The sequence below is a fragment of the Cibotium barometz genome, chromosome 44 (genome assembly GCF_041138505.1).
Source record: "Cibotium barometz isolate CiBa-2024 chromosome 44, ASM4113850v1, whole genome shotgun sequence".
NCBI lineage: Eukaryota > Viridiplantae > Streptophyta > Polypodiopsida > Cyatheales > Cibotiaceae > Cibotium > Cibotium barometz.
The window spans coordinates 6,316,665-6,338,047 of NC_141089.1; the positions used below are offsets into that span (position 1 = coordinate 6,316,665).

Sequence of the window (21,383 nt, forward strand, 5' to 3'; positions counted from 1 at the left end):
AGAGTGCTGTTTTCTGAGTTTTGAAGTACCGATCCTTCTCCGAAGCTTCCGCATATTACAGTGGTATCAGAGCCTACTTCAAGGACGAAGATTCAGCAAAGAAAACCAGAAAATTTTTTCGCTCGTGTGGTTGGTTTTTAGACGCCGGTGGACTACCCCTTTCGGAGTGACTCCTGTCCCTCGAAGGACGGTTGGTTTTTAGCCTCCGGAAGCCTCCGGAAGTCTCCCACACAGATAGTGGATGGTCAGATTGCGTTCCGGAAAGGAACTGCATATTCCCGCTATGGCGAGCTTTGGCGACGAGAGAGAACCAGAACCATGGGACCAGAGTGCACCAGGCAGCCCAGTTCGGGCACCCGGCTTGAGTGTACAAGACATGTTCCAGCAGATGATGCGAGCAATCGCAGACCAGACAACCAAGTTGGACGAGCAGAAGGCGCGGATTTTGGCTCTGGAGGAGCGTTCTCGCTCTCCAGCGTCGCGTTTTCCATCTCCTCCTCCCTCTCCTTCCGTACCCCAGATACCAGATCCTCGTCACAGGGACCCTCTCGAGGGGTCACAGCCGCAGTCAAGCTCCTTGCTTGAGAGGCAGATACAGGCATTGGAGATTCGACAACGTGAAGACGAAGCCATGCGACGAGTGGAACACGAGCGTTACCTTCGAGCTTTGGACGCCAGATTGACACCGGCGGCGCCCTCGAATCATTTTCCCGAGAAAATGAACTTCAGTAAGTATAATGGTAAACTCGATCCCACTACTCTGTATTCATGGTTACATCAATTTGAAGCTTACTTTGCCGCAGTTAGGAAATCAGATATTGACAAAGTGATCTTAGCCAGTTGGTATTTGGAAGGTGAGGCCATTCCTTGGTGGACTCAGTGGGCTCATGCCCACACCAGATCAGGTATGGCAGCTTATGGGTGGGACGAGTTCGTCCGTGACCTTAAGCAGCGGTTTTTACCGCCCCACTACCTTGAGCGACTCGAAGACGAGTTCAGGGGTGCGCGTCAGAATGCGCAACCAGTCCTTCAGTTTGCCAATAGAATTTCGACCTTGTGTCTACAATTAGGCTTATCTGATGCGGACAAGAAAGGGCAGTTTTTGTATGGCCTGGACACGCAAATCCAATGGGAGGTGCGTATGTTTAGGCCAGCCACCTTTGAGGACGCACTCTCGCTTGCGCAGAGTGCAGAAATGAAACACAATGGTGGCAAGCCCAAGACTTCCCAGCCGGCTTCTCCCAAGGCTAACACCTCGGGGGGCAAAAGCCAGAACCAGACGGGGTCTTCCCCAGGACAGAGCCCGGGAGCCTCTGGCTCCAAGAACTCGAACAATGCGTCTAAGCTTACTCCAGACCAGAAAGCGGAGGCAGGCAAGACAGGTGGCAAGTTGAGTGCTGAGGAGCTTGCTCAGTACAGGAAGGAGGGTAGATGTTACTTTTGTCACACAAAAGGACATACTTCTCGGGATTGTCCGAAGAAGCCTCCAAAGCCCGCCGCCGCCTCCACAGCTTCCGTGGTGAGCACAGCTCCCACACAGACCCCAGCGGCTACCCCTAGTTCTTCAAACCCCGGTGCTTCAGTAGGAGCAATTATTAGCCGGGAGCTCGAAGATAAGCAGAAGGGCGCCCATGACCAGGAGTATGAGCGCAACGAATTGCTCAAGTCCTTTGGCTACATAGGTGGCCAGAGAGTCGTTGTCTTGTTTGACAGCGGCAGCACGGAGGATGTGATCACGGAAGAGGCCGCTAGGCGTGCCCGCTTCGAGCTCACTCCGGTGGACAAACAAGTTGAGGGATTTAGCACAGGTATGACTACGAGCGTCAAGTATGAAGCTCTCGGTGCTAAATTAGTTATTCAGGGCATAGAGTTTGTGCGTGATTTTATGGTTGCCCCTCTTGTAGGAGCAGACATAATTTTGGGGATCCAGTGGTTTCACAAGTTTCTCCCTGATGTCAAGTGGGACAAGCACACGTTCCAGATTGATCGGAATGTGTCAAACACCCCTGTGACCATTAAGTGTGAGCCAGGTATTCCAAACTTTCCGCTCATAAGCCACTTGCAGGCTAAGCGAGCAGTCAGGAAAGGCGCACATTGTGCGATGATTTACATCCAGACAGCCCAGACGGTGGCCCGTGCTTCCGAGAAGTACTCGGTTCTCCATGAAAAGTTCCAGAAGATTTTTCTTCGGGACAGTCTCCCTCCCCAGCTTCCCCCGTCCAGACCGGAAGATCACAAAATTGACCTCCTCCCAGGCTCGGAACCCCCGAGCAAGTTTCCGTATCGCCTTTCTAAGGCAATGGAATCGGAGTTGGACCGCCAACTCCAAGAATTGTTGCAAGCTGGCTTCATCCGCCCCAGCGTGTCGCCGTTTGCAGCACCGATCTTATTTGTCAAGAAGAAAGATGGGTCTTCTCGGTTGTGTGTCGATTATCGTGCACTCAACAAGCTGACTATCAAGAGCAGATTCCCGATGCCTCGAATTGACTATATTCTCGAGAGGCTGAATGGAGCTAAGGTGTTCTCTAAATTGGATTTAAAGAGTGGGTACCACCAGGTTCGGATTGTTGAGGGGGACATCCCCAAGACAGCTTTCCGTACAGAACGGGCCCACTATGAATTTGTGGTCATGCCATTTGGTTTGACGAACGCCCCAGCTACATTTAACCGCATGATGATGCGTATTTTCCGGGAGTTGATTGGAGTGTGTGTGTTCATATTTCTGGACGACATACTCGTATTTTCAGCTACAGTTGAGCAGCATGACGTTGATGTGGAGAAAGTCCTTAGGTTGCTGGAAAGCAACGAGCTCTATGTCAATGAAAAGAAGTCAGAATTTTATCTGTTCCAGGTACATTACTTGGGATATATAATCAGTGCCGAGGGCATTCGACTTGATCCGGCTAAAGTGGCCGAGATTGTTAACTGGGAAGTACCTCATACTGCTTATGACATTAGATCATTTGTGGGTATATGCCAGGCATATTCCACCCACATTGATAAGTTTTCCGATCTCTCGGCAGACCTCACCGATCTGCTAAAGGGAGTGAAAACACGGAGGCAAAAGATTCGAATGACTCCACGAGCGTTGGAGGCATTCCAGAACCTCAAGGTGGCTTTGTCAGAAGCGCCTTGTCTAGCCCTTGCCTCATGGGACGAACCATTTCAGGTGATCACCGATGCGAGTAACATCGCAATTGGCGGTGTATTGCAACAGAATGGTCATCCAGTAGCTTACATGTCTCGTAAGTTACTGCCCGCCGAAAAGAATTACTCAGTCTACGATCGTGAGCTCCTAGCAGTCATTCAGGCCTTGAAACATTGGAAACATTTCCTGTATGGCCGTGACTTCGAGGTCCGCACTGACCATCAGGCATTGCGCTGGATTCAGACGATGCCAAGTGCACAGTGGAGTGATCGACAACACCGCTGGAGTCAGATATTCCAGCAATTTGGTGGCATGATTGAGTACCTTCCAGGAAAGGCCAACCCAGTGGCCGATGCTTTGAGCAGGAAGGGACAAGTATCTGCGATTCAGACCACTAGACTTGACCTTGTTGGTACAGGACTAGAAAACATGAAGCACACGTACGCGGATTCCGAGGAATTCGGTACTCAGTGGGAACAGGCATTGGATGCCACAGGACCATGCCATTTTCTGATACGCGATGGTTGGCTTTACTACAAAGGCCGACTGTGTGTCATGAAATCATTCCGGGCAGCTCTTCTCCATGATGCCCATGACGCCATTACAGGTGGTCATAGGGGCATGAATTCGACTCTGGAGAAGTTAGAACGGCAATACTATTGGCCAAAGATGAGGCGTGATGTGTTTACTTATGTACAACGCTGTGACATTTGTCAAAAGGTGAAAGCTCCTCGTGGAAAGAAGATAGGGTTGTTACAACCTTTGCCAATTCCTGAGGGCCCTTTCCAAGACATTTCGATGGACTTTGTCACAAATCTGCCTCCCAGTCCGAGTAAGCGTAATACACAGTGTTTGACTATTGTTGACAGGTTCAGCAAATTTGTGATGCTTATTCCTTGCAGGGCCAATGTGACCGCCGAGGACGTTGCCCAGCTTTTCATTCGGCATTGGTACCCGATTGGTGGGATTCCTAGGACCATAGTGTCAGACCGAGATGCCAAGTTTACCAGTCATTTTTGGAGGGCATTGTTTGATAATTTTGGTACTAAGTTGAATTTTTCCAGTGCATTCCACCCACAGACAGATGGCCAGACAGAGATATACAACCAGTTGGCCTTTGATGTGCTGAAGTGTTATGTCCACGATCAGCAAGGTAAGTGGGAATCGTTTCTGCCTTTAGTTCAAGCTGTTTTGAATGACTCTTTTTCTTCAGCTATTGGCAGGACTCCATATGAGGCAGCGTTTGGAAGACCTTTCCAGTCGTTGTTAACCAGGACGTCGTCTTCAGTACTGGAGGCGAACAGAGTGACGGAGTCTTACCAGGAGATCCTCGAGTCCGTCAAAGACAGATTGGCTAAAGCGCAAGAGGCCTACACTCGACAGGCCAATAAAGACCGAAGGGACATGAAGTTTTCGGAAGGAGATTGGGTATATCTTCGGATTATGAAGCAAAGATTAAAGCAAGTGGGCAAGCGATGCCCAAAGTTGTCTTTCAGGAGCTTCGGACCATTCCCCATCCGGAAAAAGATTAATGAGGTGTCTATGCAGTTAAAGCTACCTCCGAGTTGGACTATGCACGATGTATTTCATGTCAGTTGGTTAAAGCCATATGCAGGTCCACCCCCTTCAGAGGTCAAAGACGAAGCGGAACCAGACATCATTGATGAAGCAGAGGTAATGGTTCCAGAACAGATCCTTCTGCACCGTTTCAAGCATGGCTCAGGCCGAAGACTACGACAGTTCCTCACGAAGTTTCAGGACCGAGGAACTCATGAAGCGGTATGGCTCGACAAAGAATTTTTCGAAGACTATCCGGCTTTATTGACGGATTATTTGGAGGCTATGCAGCTTCCGTCAAGTTAAGCAGAAGGGGATGTCACGTGCATCCCGCACTTGGATGCCACGTAGACATTCTGTACAGAAGGTGCAGGACCTGGGATGGTGAACTGGTCCCATGTGAGCCCAGTCCGGGACGAGTCAGCCAGGGATCCATCTCAGTCGTCCGAGGTCAGGTGTGCATTGTCCTGCACATGAGTCCAAGGTCAGGTGTGCAATGTCCTGCACAAGAAGCAGTGCCAGTCCGCGCTGTGAGTCTCCCTCTGGAATGATGTCAGATGTGCTGAGTATCTGGTTTGCAACTGGATGCCAGGCTTCTGTAGGCATGTAGGATTGCATGTAGAGATGGGGCCAGCCCATAGGGCTACCCCAAGTTGGAGGATCTAGCTTGCATTTGTAGTATGGGCATGGGGGAGGTGTCCAACCACCCCCAAGGGGCCAGGAGAGCCCAAGGCTATGCCCACCAGCCAAGGCATGGGCTGGAGGGGCTGTCAGCCAGCCCTAGGGCTGCTGGACAGGCAGCCGACAGGGCTAGAAGCCCTACCCAGCCAGTCGGCCAGGTGTGGGGGGCAGTCCCACACCTCTACGCAAGGTGCCCAGCAGTCAGATAGCTGTCCAGAAGGTATGCGCAGGCTGGACAGTAGTAAAATAGGTGTGAAAGCATTTATTTAATCAGACTCAGTCGTGGGTCTTCAGTAAACCAGCCGACTGGATGTTTTGGGAAGTATAAAAGCCCAGCCCATAGTTTCATTAGAAGCATCTCATAATTCACCAAGAGCCTCAAGCATTCAAGGGCCAGGACAGCCAAGGGTTTGCTAAAGCTAAGGGGTGAAGGACTGAAGGTCAAGGGCAGGTTTTCCAGCCAAGAAAAGGTCAAGTACTTTTGTATTTGTTTCAGATTTACATCATTCTAATAAAGCAAATACACCATCCGTGGTGGGGGCCCTACAGAGGGTAATTGGGACCCAATACTGTGTCCTCTCCATCTCCCCCTTCTCTCTCTATTTTCTGCACATCGTCTTTCAGTTTTGTGCGTTAATTCCGTCGCGAAAAGAGTGCTGTTTTCTGAGTTTTGAAGTACCGATCCTTCTCCGAAGCTTCCGCATATTACACGGTAGTCGATGTCACGGGTTGCTGGCTGGTGGTACCTATGGCTAGGGAAACTGAAGAGAGGTGCTGATACCTCAGATGTATAGCCTCCTTTTCCCTTTGGTGCTCGAGTGACATATGTTCTCGATCGAGCTCTCATTGGTGCTCCCGAGCGGTGAATTCAGCCTGACGCCGGTCTTCTTCGATCTTGCGTTGGGCTTCCTCATAGTCTCGTCTATTTGCTTTTTCTTGTTTTCTTGCTTCAGCTTTAGGTTTTTTTTCTTTTCTTCTTGCTTCAGATTCAGCTTTTTCTTCTCTCGGTTGAACCTCTTCTTCTCTTCTTTGTTGTTCCATTTGAAAGAAGAGGGAGGTGTAGTCAGGGGTTGCTGGAGGAGGAGGTCAGCTGCTGTCGCCTCCAAGAGTTGGAGACGCCCCATAAGAAGCTGGTTTTGAGCTCTGAGTAGAGCTATGGTATCTGCGGTAGTCGGAAGAGCAAGGTCTCCTTCGGGGGAGACGTCTTCTTGCTGATGTGTACTCTCCTCTGTAGACATGATGGTGAAGTCGGTGGTTGTGCTGGAATGCAATTTGACCAACCAAGGATGCCCTCATGCTAGGATGCGGTGTGTGTGGACAAACTGAATTCGATACCAATGTAACATGCAGCAGAAGTATTCGTAATTAAGGATCCTGTCACACAAGTCTCACACCGCCTTCTGTATCTTGAGTTTCGCGAGTTTAGCAATCCACTTTTATGAGACTTCAAACTTTAAAAGATTGAGAGAGAGAGAGAGAGAGAAATGAAATGATATATTAACGTCTTCAGAAGGCCAAAATGACCTATGAGACCAAAAAGGTTACAACAATTGGTGGATCTGATACAATGTTTGTGTAAGAAAAGCTAAAAACAACTAACTGAAACTGAAATAACTATGAGGAAAAGTACGGTACTAGGAGCTCCTAATGGATAACATATGGGAGGAAAACTCCAGCAACAAAGGTAAGCATCATACACATCACCCGAATATGTGTCTCATCGGTCGATGGCAGATATCCTCAATGTCCTCCATGGTGAGTACTCTGACTGGACGTCTCCCATGCCATGCTAGTATGGTCTTGATCCTCTGTTGTTGTCTCCGTCGGTGTCGAGATGGGCCTCTCATCTTGGGGCACCTGGACCGCCCCAGCTCTATAGCCCGATCAATCAGTGTACCTCTAGTGCGGCTATACTCTGGGGCTAGCTGCAATGCCTGCTGGCCTGACTTCTCAATCTTTGGTCAAAAGAAGTCTGTAATCTGCCTCTGTAGGTGTCTCTCCCTCTCTGATCCCCTCCCTCTCAAGAGACCCTCTCTATGTCTACGAAGCTCCAGCAAGTATAATCCGAGGCATCTCTGATCTTGGTATCTCATGACTCTAGAAAGTGGTCCGAAACCCTCTCTAAACAGGCAGTGAAAACGGCCTCGTATCTCATAATATACTGGACAGTGACATGTGTAATGTAACTCTGTCTCTGTCTCCATCTGGCACAGCTGATAAATCCTGGCCTCAGCTGGTACTCCTCTGAATCTGCCAGTCTCAATCTCTAGCTGGTGTGAGGATGTGCGCATCTGACCAATAGCACACCGTACCCCATGAGAAAGATGAGTATCCATGTAGCTGGGTCTAATCACAAACCCATCCTGCGTGAGCTGGAGAAGATGATCTCTATAGAAAGCCATCTTCGTACCAAGCTCCTGTGTCGGTTGTATCCATGTCCTCCTAGTGTCCAGCTGAATCAAGTCCTGCGTGATAAGTCTGGTAATCTCTGCCCGTGTGAGAGAGAGGGAGGGTGCATCCACACAGAGAGAGAGAGAGAGAGAGAGAGAGAGAGAGAGAGAGAGAGAGAGAGAGAGAGAGAGAGAAATGAATGAAATGAAATGTTATATTAACGTCTTCAAAAGGCCATAATGACCTATGAGACCAAAAGTTACATCATGGTGGATCTGATACAATGTCTGGATTTAAAAAAAAAAAAAAAAAAAACCCAGAAAATGAAAAATAAAGATGATACTACTGGCACCTAGAAAATGAAACTGGAACTGGAAGGTACACTATGGAGGTACCTCCATCTCATAATATGTGCCGCATCGGACACTGGCGGATCTCCTCAATATCCTCTGTGGTCAGCACCCTGACTGGGTGTCTCGCATGCCTCGCAAGAATAATCCGAATCTGCCGCTGCAACCTCCGTCTATGCTGGGATGCCCTCCTCCGTGGTCGTGGGCGTCTGGACCACCCAAGCTCAATCGCACGATCAATCAGTGTACCCCTGGTGTGGGCGGTATCCATGTCCTGCTGCTGCTGTGGTCCATCTGGCGCAGTGATGGCCGGACTAAAGAAGTCTGTAATGTGCCTCTGAGTCTGGCTCTCTGTGCGCCTAAGCAGGCTATCTCTATGTCTCCGCAGCTCAAGCAAGAACAATCCCAAACACCTCTGGTCCTGGTACCCCATGACTCTGGAAAGTGGTCCAAAACCCTCTCTGAATAAACAGTGGAAACGACCACGTATCTCATAGTATGCAGTACAATGGCATATATAATGCAGCTCTGTCTCTGGCTCCCCATGGCATACTCGGCATATCCTGGCCTCAGCTGGTATACCTCTATATCGGCCAATCTCAATCTCAAGCTGGTGTGAGGATGTGCGAATCTGACCAATAGCACATCGTACTGCATGAGACAAGTGTACATCCATGTAACTGGGTCTGATCACAAAACCATCTGCTGTGAGCTGAAGAAAATGTTCTCTGTAGAAAGCCATCTTCGTGCCCAGCTCCTCAGTCGGCTGTATCCATGTCCTCCTAATGTCCAGCTGAACTAAATCCTGACGGATGAGTCTGGTAATCTCTGTCCGTGTAAGAGTGAGTGAGAGAGAGAGAGAGAGAGAGAGAGAGAGAGAGAGAGAGAGAGAGAGAGAGAAATTGTACACTAGATTGGGTCCCGAATTACCCACTGAAGGGCTGAAACCGATCCCGTCAAGTGGGAAAGACTCCGTTGGACACCCACACGCTTAATAGCACAACTTTAAAACCACAAATTTGAAATAGGCAACTTAATATAACTTGAAATTGAAATGAAATGGAATGGAAAGAGAGAGAGAGAGAGAGAGAGAGAGAGAGAGAGAGAGAGAGAGAGAGAGAGAGAGAGAGAAATTGTACACTAGATTGGGTCCCGAATTACCCACTGAAGGGTTGAAACCGATCCCGTCAAGTGGGAAAGACTCCGTTGGACACCCACACGCTTAATAGCACAACTTTAAAACCACAAATTTGAAATAGGCAACTTAATATAACTTGAAATTGAAATGAAATGGAATGGAAAGATGGACACCAGCACTGGGGCCGGAATGGGCCGACCCCCCCCTCAATATATGATATATTTATTGGGAGTATTTAATAAATACAATGCTCCATGGGTTCCAAGAACCAGACGATGTCCATGTACATATGAAAACAATACCAAACAAGTAGGCTCGAAGTCGAAATTCGATGTAGATGCTCGAAGCAGAATGACCACTAGCGTGGTCCAATCTCTACGATCCTGTGCTTTCACTGGACTCCGCGGAGAGCGCCTCACTAGTGTTCCGAGACCACGCACAAACAGGCGCTCTCGTACTAACGCCTGGCTCTCCCGATCTCAGCACCTTTGGACCGAGGTTCGTCAATAGAGCTTGGACTACTCGGCACCGAACGGGTGTTGGTCGTATAGGGAGTCGGGAATCCCTTATCAGATTTTTAACACAAAAAATACTTTATTTAAATCTGAAAATTCACTTACTTGTGGATGGCTGATAGAGAACCAATACCCGTGGTATTTGTGTAGAAGATGTAGCCACCCAGGAGATATGGAATCCTCTTGTAATCGCTAGTGGAGAAGATGTGCAACCTCTTTCAAAGTAGGAAATAGAGAGGCAGCCTTGGAAGATATAACACCTTGTTGAAGAAACAGTCGCCTTGTGGTGAATCACCAAGACAAGTACCACCGCAAAAAGACCACAGCCGCCTGCTGTGAGAGGAGGAGTACCCACTCGCAAGGAGAAGATACCTGGCTGCAGCGTGGGAAGAAGATGGCGTGGAGGAGCAGCCTGTTATGAAAGGAGAGGGCGCGCACACAGCTGCCAGCTAGAGAAAAAGGGGCAGCCTGCTGGGAGCAAGTGCAGTCACCTTGTATGGAGAAGGGATACTTGGCTGCAGCCGCCTGTGGGGAGTAGAAGCTGCAGGCGAATAGGTGCAGCGCCTGTATGGGAGGTGAAGCAGCCGCCTGCAGGAGAGCTATCGCAGCCGCTGAGAAAGGGAACGGGTAGAGGGTACAGCCGCCACAGATGGTACAGAAGCGCAGCCTGGACAGCATACAGGCGAAGCCGCCAGTAGATGGTGGGCAGCCTGAAGTGTGAGCAGTCGTAGAGCAGCCAGCCGCTTGGGAAAAGCAAGCGCAAGGAAGATGGTCGCCGGGTGATCTTACGTAAAAGGGTGGAAGCGAATCATGCCCACGCTTGAAAGGGAAGATTTTCTTTTATAAAATTAAAGGTGGAGTTACACTACGCTTGCATGTGGGTGAGGAGTGTGGGTAGGTGACCATGCCCACCCCCACACTCACTTAAGTGGGGCTCCCCACCTTGGCCCCTAAGTGGGTGCCCACATTTAAGTGAATGTGAACACTTAACCTTATAAAACTAAAGGTTAGAAATAAAATAATAAAAACAACATGTGCGATATACTCACCACCTGTTCACATGCACTAAAACTTGTCAGAATACAGAACAGACTTCACGACTCACTGGCAGGCATCCCCGCTCAGCAAGTAACACGTCAAGCAAGCAAACACACAAATACATGTCATGCGAAAACAGTTTCAAACATGCAAAACATGTGTGCATGTGCAAATAGTAACATGGACATATCTCCTGTTCATGGAACAAGTACAAAATATCTGTCGGCACAAAACTGGCACGACATAAAAACATAAAAACCTGGTCTTCCTATGGAGTGACAGTCCCATAGGTAAGACACAGTTCCAGGCACGAGTTTCCCTATGGTGTGACAGTCCCATAGGCAAAACACGGCACGAATACTGGCTCTTCCATGGCGTGACAATCCCATGGGTTGAGCACAGTCCAGGTCATACACGGGTGACACCAGTCTGGCTCCCGTCCATACGACACCATTTTGCTAACACACGGGTGGCACCAATCTGGCTCCCGTCCATGTCAGCAAAATACTGGCCTCTTCGCATGAGACACCGGCCTGGCCTCAAGTGAACGAGACGCGAAAATTGGAGATGGACCAAATGGTCGGCCAATTGGTGACAGCTTCGGCTTCAATCGGAGGTCCCATGTTTTCAACCTCAATACCCAATGCAGTTGCCATTTGCATAGAGATGAAATTGTCAGTTGCACAGTCATCAAACATAAAGAGTGCGGGCTGATCCTTGATTTGCCCCCAAGCCTTGCAAACCATTCGATCTTTTGCATCATGACCTGCATTTCCTTGCACATCAGGAACTGCATGTACATTAGCTTTGGTGTGCTTGTCCTCGTGCTTTGGTTTGCGATCTGGGCATTGTCGAAACATGTGGTCTTTGCTACCACAAGAAAAACATTTTCCATCCTTGGCATATTGCTCTCTTTGCTCCGGGGTTAAGCCGAATTTATTCTTCCTTGGGCCCTGTTCTTTAGATGTGTTATTTTCAGCTTTACCACCCTTGTAGGGCTCCCGGAAGTTCTTTTTAGGTGGCTTTCCACCCTTTTGCTGATTTGGGGCAGTCTTGTCCTTCCCCTTTGAATCTCCTTGATCCTGTTTAATCTTGAGCACCAATTGCTCCGTAGCAAGAGCAGAAGCTGTGAGCTGTTGCAACGTATGTTTCGGGTGCAATTCAATGCCCGATCGATATGCTGGTTGCAGTCCAGAATGAAACTTCCTCTTTCTTTCATCCTCAGTGATTTGCATAAAGGGAGTCACTTCCAGCAACACTTTCCAGAACTTGTTAACATACTTTTGCACGCTTTCATTGTCTCTTTGTTCTAGCCTGTCCCACTTTTGAGTGAGAGTTTGCTTTGCATTTGGTGGCAAGAACTGAGCATAAAATCTATCTTTGAATTCCTTCTAAGTGGAGATGGGATCCTTGGTGATCTTTTCAGTGATCCACCAATGAGCAGCAGTCCCTTTCAAAAACATGCTAGCATGGCGCACCTTTGACTTTTCTGTGAAGTCCTCATCGCTAAAAGCAATATCGAACTGTGCCACAAATGCTAACACCTTAGAAGCATCATGTTCACCATGAAAGACATCAAATTTAAGAGATTTGTCACCTGCTTTGAATTCCTTGAGCTTCTTGGCATGAGGCTCATGGTCTTCTCTTTTTCTTTTCCCCTTATCCAACAGGGTAGTCCTATCTGCATGGGCTCCATGGGCCGTCATAGAAATTTCATGAGGCACGGTGGCATGTACTCCACGAACTTGAAACTCAGATGCATGAGACTTACCTGCATATGGCAATGTCTCTCCATGAGACAACTCAGAAGGCAAAATTTTTCTGGAAGCAGACCTGTCACCATGAGATACATGTCTTGCATGCATGTGACTTTCATGCCCTCCATGAGCACTGGCATACATATATCTGTCAGGCTTTGTGCCTTGTGGAGAAGATGCATGTCGAGAGGTGACTGTCACCTCTTCCTTTTGCATAAAAGATTTCAGCCTTTGAGATGCGGGATCTCCATGCTTCAAACGAGGTGGATTTCTGAATTTCAGCTCTCCGTCATCCCCCTCTTTAATGTCACCTTTGCGGAGGAGGTAGGCAAGTGCTAACTCCCTTGGCTTCTTGCCTACTTCCCGTGCCATTGATTCAAAAGTTACATCTACCATAGCATTAGCCTTCCTGGCTTCAATAGCACTTTGTAGATGGGGATCTTCATGTAAAAACTTTAACTCTTGCTCTTGAGCCTGCAAAAGTTTTCTCATATGTTCCATTTCAGCCCTCATAGCATCAGGCTCTTGTTCAAGCATAACTGTCTTTCCTGGAGACAGTTGACCCTTTGATTCACTATCAATAACCCTTTCAAGGGGCTTGTGTCTGAGGCACTAGATGGACCCCTCGAAGTAGGCACTTCCAAAGGGTTACTTTGGCTGTCCATTGTGTTTTAAGTTTGCTACACAGGTTCGTTTCCCCAACTAGGAAGAGGGAAACAACCGTGCTCTGATACCAATGAAACCGATCCCGTCAAGTGGGAAAGACTCCGTTGGACACCCACACGCTCAATAGCACAACTTTAAAACCACAAATATGAAATAGACAACTTAATATAACTTGAAATTGAAATGAAATGGAATGAAAAGATGGACACCAGCACTGGGGCCGGAACGGGCCGACCCCCCCCTCAATATATGATATATTTATTGGGAGTATTTAATAAATACAATGCTCCATGGGTTCCAAGAACCAGACGATGTCCATGTACATATGAAAACAATACCAAACAAGTAGGCTCGAAGTCGAAATTCGATGTAGATGCTCGAAGCAGAATGACCACTAGCGTGGTCCAATCTCTATGGTCCTGTGCTTTCACTGGACTCCGCGGAGAGCGCCTCATTGGTGTTCCGAGACCCCGCACAAACAGGCGCTCTCGTACTAACGCCTGGCTCTCCCGATCTCAGCACCTTTGGACTGAGCTTCGTCAATAGAGCTTGGACTACCCGGCACCGAACGGGTGTTGGCCGTATAGGGAGTCGGGAATCCCTTATCAGATTTTTAACACAAAAAATACTTTATTAAATCTGAAAATTCACTTACTTGTGGATGGCTGATAGAGAACCAATACCCGTGGTATTTGTGTAGAAGATGTAGCCACCCAGGAGATATGGAATCCTCTTGTAATCGCTAGTGGAGAAGATGTGCAACCTCTTTCAAAGTAGGAAATAGAGGCAGCCTTGGAAGATATAACACCTTGTTGAAGAAACAGATGCCTCGTGGTGAATCACCAAGACAAGTACCACCGCAAAAAGACCACAGCCGCCTGCTGTGAGAGAAGGAGTACCCACTCGCAAGGAGAAGATACCTGGCTGCAGCGTGGGAAGAAGATGGCGTGGAGGAGCAGCCTGTTATGAAAGGAGAGGGCACACACACAGCTGCCAGCTAGAGAAAAAGGGGCAGCCTGCTGGAGAGCAAGTGCAGTCACCTTGTATGGAGAAGGGATACTTGGCTGCAGCCGCCTGTGGGGAGTAGAAGTTGCAGGCGAATAGGTGCAGTTGCCTGTATGGGAGGTGAAGCAGCCGCCTACAGGAGAGCTCACGCAGCCTGCTGAGAAAGGGCCCTAAGGGGGTGCCCACATTTAAGTGAATGTGAACACTTAACCTTATAAAACTAAAGGTTAGAAATAAAATAATAAAAACAACATGTGCGATATACTTACCACCTGTTCACATGCACTAAAACTCGTCAGAATACAGAACAAACTTCACGACTCACTATGGCAGGCGTCCGCGCTCAGTAAGTAACATGTCAAGCAGGCAAAAACACAAATACATGTCATGCGAAAACAGTTTCAAACATGCAAAACATGTGTGCATGTGCAAATAGTAACATGGACATATCTCTCGTTCATGGAACAAGTACAAAATATCTGTCGGCACAAAACTGGCACGACATAAAAACATAAAAACCTGGTCTTCCTATGGAGTGACAGTCCCATAGGTAAGACACAGTTCCAGGCATGAGTTTCCCTATGGTGTGACAGTCCCATAGGCAAAACACGGCACGAATACTGGCTCTTCCATGGCGTGACAATCCCATGGGTCGAGCACAATCCAGGTCATACACGGGTGACATCAGTCTGGCTCCCGTCCATACGACACCATCCTGCTAACACACGGGTGGCACCAGTCTGGCTCCCGTCCATGTCAGCAAAATATTGGCCTCTTCACATGAGACACCGGCCTGGCCTCAAGTGAACGAGACGCGAAAATTGGAGATGGACCAAATGGTCGGCCAATTGGTGACAAGGGCCCCCTATCCCGTATTGGGATAGTATTTGCTTCATTACTTTGAAGAGAATGACTTTGGATTGACGATAAGCCAATCGCAAGATCTCGGAGGACCAAGGGTCGGGCTGAACTATACACGGCTTTAGAAGCACCAATAATGACCGATCTCGAGCCCATGCACTCTTCCCAATGGAATGAGGGAAGGTTGCAAATCTGAGACTGAGGAATGGACTATTTGGGACTGTTCTAAGCTATGTATGAATGGTGAAAACGAATGAATGAATGCGGGTTAGCTTCACTGAAGTGCTGTAGCAAAACGATGATGATATGTATGCTGAAAACTGGTTCAAGATTGAAAACGCAAGGCTGAGGATGCTCTGTTGCTGGCCGGTTGCTGGATGGACTGAAAAACGCAAGGATGATGATGATTTGATGTTGGCCGGCTACTATGTATGCTGCGTTGTCTCCACAGCCATAGAGAGTCTGCATGTGTTAGTCCTCTTACCCACTTGGAGAATTCATCAGATAGTGTATGTAGTAGTCACCAAGGGCAGCACCTTGGCCATAAGAGGGCCTGGGCAGCCAGTCGGCTGCCTACATGTGCCCCTCATGCAGGCGGCCAGCATCAACCTATTTCATAGGCAGTTGACCAGCATTAATATCACCAGATTCAGGTAGTGAACATGCACATAGTTGGCCAGGCAATCAGATTCAGCATGGACATGATGCGCGGCATTTAATGCTGGAATGAAGCATTAAATGTCCAAATAATGCTGGTCGACAGCCGTTCCCTGGACCAACCAGCAGCTATCCACCATATATAAACAGCGCAGTCCATTCAGCATTATTCATCCATTCCAAAATCAGATAACAGTTCCAAGCAGTTCCAGTGTGCCTTAAGCGTTTGGCTTCACTTTTGCATACTTCCAGCATCATTCCCAAGTCCTCCATGAAGAGCATCTTCAGCATTCAGCCACCAAATGTGCATCGCTTGGTTTTGGGGTTGCATAGTGGTCATTGAAAAGCAATTCAATGGAGCTTGGACAGCATTTGGATAAGCCTGCATTTGGTCTACATCGTCCTTTCGTTTGGCAGTCCTTAGTCATCATGCATTTTCATTGTAAGTTCTCCAAAGAAATATAAGCAAATACTCCTGCTTGCAAGGGGGGGGCCCTTCAGTGGGTAAATTGGGACCCAATACGTTGTCGACTCTTATTAGCTTTCTCTCTCTTCTATTCTCTCTCTAAGTGGAATTGCACAAACTCACGGGTATAAAGATGGCTCTGTTGCGCGTTATGATGATCAACCCATTGCATGCTACACCAAGCGTCCCATACCACTAGTGCTTGGCCATCTTGGGCTACTTAGGATAAGCACTAACTTTTGATGTAACTAGGTTGCTTCTTTCATTTCAATATATTGTGGAGTTTTGTCTTTCCTGCTCGTGTGCTTCTCTACCTTTTGTACTTGCACATCTTGTTCGTGCAAGCCACTCGATGCCAACATGTACAATGCCACTTTCATGACACGGCTAGACTAATAGACCTTAGTACACCATGAAAGCGTGTGATGGTGGCTGAGGAGTTTTGGTTCCTTATTGAGAGCTTACAAGAAGATATTTGGTTTGTATTTAGAGGTGTAAAAAAGGATTTTGGGTCAAGCAGATAGAGAGCTTAGGCTGAGACTAGAAGGTAGTATTTCAGCCCTAGTGGCTCAATATCACTTTTATGTATATGCTGATATAGCACTCTTTTGAGGGTAACTATGAACTCTCTATTTCTCTCCTTATAGTCGGCTCTATTTCTCTCCTCTTAGAATATGTCACGACTCACTGGTATGGGATTCGTGAAGAAACTTGGAAATAGGGGATTTATGTGGTTCTTCTGCCTAAGTTCTCGAGTGTTTAGTAGTCCTTTTGAGGGTAACTATGAATTCTCTATTTCTCTCCTGATAGTCGGCTCTATTTCTCTCCTTATAGTCGGCTCTATTTCTCTCCTCTTAGAATGTCACTGGTATGGGATTCTTGAAGAAACTTGGAAATAGGAGATTTATGTGGTTCTTCTGCCTAAGTGCTCGATTGTTTAAGAGCTTTTTAAAAAGACCCCAATTAGGTCTTAGGAAAAGTTGAACCATTAAACCACTCCAAAATTTCATCAATTCTCAATATCTTGATGGTCACCTTATTCAAGACACAGGATGCCATACATGTTTTGTAGATTCGTCCTTCTTTTGCACCAAGAGATTGGGGGAACAGTATGAAGAGCTGTCACATGCATGGCATAGAGGGATACCATGTGGACTGTTTGCAAGTTCAAAGGCAGGATTAGAGGTTGGATAGGCACTAATTAGAGGGCCCAAGATCTGTCGAGACATCACAAGGACGAGTGCCAAGTATGAACAGGTGCCCAAGTATGAACACACCTCTATGGGGTTGTGTGCTGGCTGACCAGCAGGACAGCCTGACCAGCCCTACACCAGCTAACCAGCCTAAAGGAACCTATAAATAGGCCGTTGAGGGACATATGAAGGTATCCAATAAATCCATATGTGAGTTTTATAGCACCAATTCTGAGAGTAGCTAAGGCAAGTTGAAAGGAGTTCCCAAGAAGCCAGATTCAGCTCGCCGATCAAAACCTATTTCTAGATGTTGTATTAACACATGTAGAAGGGAGTCCAGTCAATGTATACAATAGATTAGGTCTAGCTTGCCTTCTCTTTGTGTATTTGCACTTTTAGTTATTAGCATTATTTAACAGTTAGTCGGCATTTGAACAGCTAGTTAGGACAATGCCCTACTCCTGTCACGTGCATCCCGCACTTGGATGCCACGTAGACATATGTGTACAGAACGTGCAGGACTTGGGATGGTAAACTGGTCCCATGTGAGCCCAGTCCGGGACGAGTCAGCCAGGGATCCATCCCAGTCGTCCGAGGTCAGGTGTGCATTGTCCTGCACATGAGTCCAAGATCAGGTGTGCTCTGTCCTGCACAAGGTTTATCTTCGGATTATGAAGCAAAGGTTGCAACAGGTGGGCAAGCGATGCCCAAAGTTGTCTGTCAGGAGCTTCGGACCTTTTCCCATCCAGAAGAAGATTAATGAGGTGTCTATGCAATTAAAGCTACCTTCGAGTTGGACTATGCATGATGTGTTTCACGTCAGTTGGTTAAAGCCATATGCAGGTCCTATCCCTTCAGAAGTTAAAGACGAGGCGGAATCAGATATTGTTGATGAAGCAGAAGTGATGGTTCCAGAACAGATCCTTTTGCACCGTTTCAAGCATGGCTTAGGCCGAAGACAAAGACAGTTCCTCATGAAGTTTCGGGACCGAGGGACCCATGAAGCAGTATGGCTTGACAAAGAGTTTTTCGAAGACTATCCGGCATTATTGACGGATTATTTGGAGGCTATGCAGCTTCCGTCAAGTTAAGCAGAAGGGGATGTCACGTGCATCCCGTACTTGGATGCCACGTAGACATATCTGTACAGAAGGTGCAGGACCTGGGATGGTAAACTGGTCCCACGTGAGCCTAGTCTGGGATGAGTCAGCCACCAGGGATCCATCCCAGTCGTCCGAGGTCAGGTGTGCATTGTCCTGCACATGAGTCCAAGGTCAGGTGTGCACTGTCTTGCACATGAAACAGTGCCAGTCTGTGCTGTGAGTCTCCCTTTGGAATGATGTCAGTGATTCTGTGTATCTGGTATGGTACTGGATGCCAGATCATTGTGTAGGTAGTTAGGGTTTACTTTTAGGAAAAGGGGCCAGCCCATAGGGCTACCCCGAGTCTTTGTGTGGGCATGGGGATAGTATAAAACCACCCCCATGAGGGCCAGTAAGGCCCTGGCTGAACCCACCAGCCATGGAGGGGCTGTAGGACAGCCCTAAGGGCAGGCTAGGGGAAGCCTACAGGCTGTACAGCCTAATTATCGCTGTAAGGGCAAGTATGGGGCAGCCCATAGAGACTGCCTGGTCCCCAAACAGCCTAAAGACAGTGCCCAGCCCCTAAGGAATCATGCGCATAGTGTCCAGCCATCAAGGGAAATGATGCGCAGATTTTATGTGTTTTATTCAGCATTTAATGCTGAATAAAACGCATAGTGTCCAGCCATCAAGGGAAATGATGCGCAGATTTTGTGTGTTTTATTCAGCATTTAATGCTGATTTTTCAGTCATGGGCAGAAAATATGCTTGCCGCCTAGATTAATGCTGGCCGATTGTTGTTTATGGAGTAGTATAAATAGTGAGCCCACAATCCCATTGAGTTATCTCGTAATTCACCAAGTGCTAAGGCAATCAAGGGCCAGGACAACCAAGGAGTGCTAACGCAAAGGGGTGAAGGACTGTAGGTCAAGTGCAAAGTTTTCTCAGCCAAGAAAGGTCAAGATTTCTGTATTTTCTTTTCAAATTTACATCATTCTAATAAAGCAAATACACCATTCGTGGTGGGGGCCCTACAGAGGGTATTTGGGACCCAATACTGTGTCCTCTCCTCTCCCCCTCTCTCTCTCTATTTTCTGCACATCTTCATTCAGTTTGTGCGTTAATTCCGTCGTGAAAAGTGTGCTGATTTCTGAGCATTGAAGTTACCGATTTCCCCCGAAGTTTCCGCATGTTACAACTCCATTTGCCAAATGTCCCCCTCTTGTTGGTTTGCACTGTCTTTGAAAGGTGCTGATTAGGAGGTGAACTCTCAGGCGGTGATGGTCTTCAAGTCTCTGTGGAGGCAACTTCCTTGCAAAGGACTCAGAAAAACAATCTTATTTTTGACTCAAGAAAGCAATCCTCTTTTGGGTTAACACATCAACAAGATTGTCTTTTTCATCCTTAATCACACACACCAAGTGCAAAGAAACTGATTGTTTTATTGTTTGACATTTGAATGTGACTTGCAAGTGTCAACTTGAAAGCCTTTTTTCAATCTTGATGTCCTTTCCAGTATGTGAGAGTAATTAGCTTTGTCTTCTTATCCCTATTAGGATTTACGCATATCTAATGCCACATCACATTCTTTCAAAGGGGCAATTTTTTTTTTTTTGTCCACAGCCATGTATGTGAAGTGGAATATTTCTTATTATAGGCACCACATGCTCTTTTTTGCCTTTGAAAGCAACACTAGCTTCCATGTGCACTCCTGTCTGCGATACATCAAGAACCAAGGCCGCTGCCGTCTTTATAGAAATGTATTTAGGTGATGAACAATGACCAATAATGAACAAACAGGGGCCTCCTATAAACCAGGAGCTCCTAAACTTTCCATGGGTGTATCATCAAAAATCTTACATCCACGACAGAAGAGTGGGTTTGTAAACATAGGCTGAATGCGATACACCTTGCAGCCTGGGACCTTTTTTTGGGGAAAGAAGTGGATCAATCGATTCAAATTGTCAGGGCTTAGGTGTATGTTTTAAGCACTCTGACAAAGAACTTGCTGGTGAAGGTTTTTTATCTTATAAGTACATCCCTGTTTGGTTTTGAAGTGCAAATCACTCTGTCATGTCATATGTATTTTGCACCTTCCATTTTTCAAAGTTGAAACGCATTCTATTTCTACATTAGTTGAGGTAGCAGATTCAAAATGAAACAAGATGCATAAGAAGTCTTAAGGCTAGTCAGTTCTACCGTGTTCTTGATTGAATATTTCCTCCTGCTGTGCAGACCGAGTCTTTGGTCCTGCAACTACAACGAGACACGTGTATGATGTGGCTGCCCAACATGTTGTCAGTGGTGCAATGGAGGGAGTTAATGGTGAAACATATTTTTAAAGAATAAGGGCAGTTTTTGGGGCATTTCTAATAAAAATAGATTCCTACATATTAACATGTTTCTGAAGCAAGTGAATCCTTAGATAGCATCATAGCTGCACCTTAATGCTGCTCATGTTCTTATCTTCTTGGCTTGTATTAGCTGGTTTACTGAAATGCAGTAGCAACTGTTCTTGTTTTGTTCTTTTGACCAGGTACTGTATTTGCATATGGTGTCACTAGCAGTGGAAAAACACATACTATGCATGTAAGTCTAATGATTGCACACACCTTTCATAGAGTAGTGCTGAATTTAACATGTATTTCTAGTGTTTACGAATCAGGGGCACATCCGTTTTATCCATTTTTCGCTATGAGGATGTCGTTTTAATGCAATCATACACACTCAATGTTGGAAGTGTGAACTCATGGTTTGTTATGTTTGATTTACCATGGCAGGGTGACCAAAAATCTCCCGGGATCATTCCTTTGGCTGTAAAAGATGTTTTCGGTATAATTCAAGAGGTGCTTCTTTCGACCTGTAGATAGTCCGTGCC

General features: G+C 47.1%; 1 protein-coding gene across 2 annotated transcripts in view; it reads left to right on the top strand.

Moving 5' to 3' along the window:
• Positions 1-21,383, top strand: part of LOC147612898 (kinesin-like protein KIN-7C, mitochondrial) — a 67,700-nt gene that overhangs the window by 17,609 nt on the left and 28,708 nt on the right. For both annotated transcript variants that reach the window (XM_086782172.1, XM_086782173.1), the window contains exons 3-5: positions 20,741-20,830; positions 21,042-21,094; positions 21,286-21,351. In XM_086782172.1, coding sequence (XP_086638298.1) covers positions 20,741-20,830; positions 21,042-21,094; positions 21,286-21,351 — 209 coding nt within the window. The remainder of the gene's footprint in view (positions 1-20,740; positions 20,831-21,041; positions 21,095-21,285; positions 21,352-21,383) is intronic.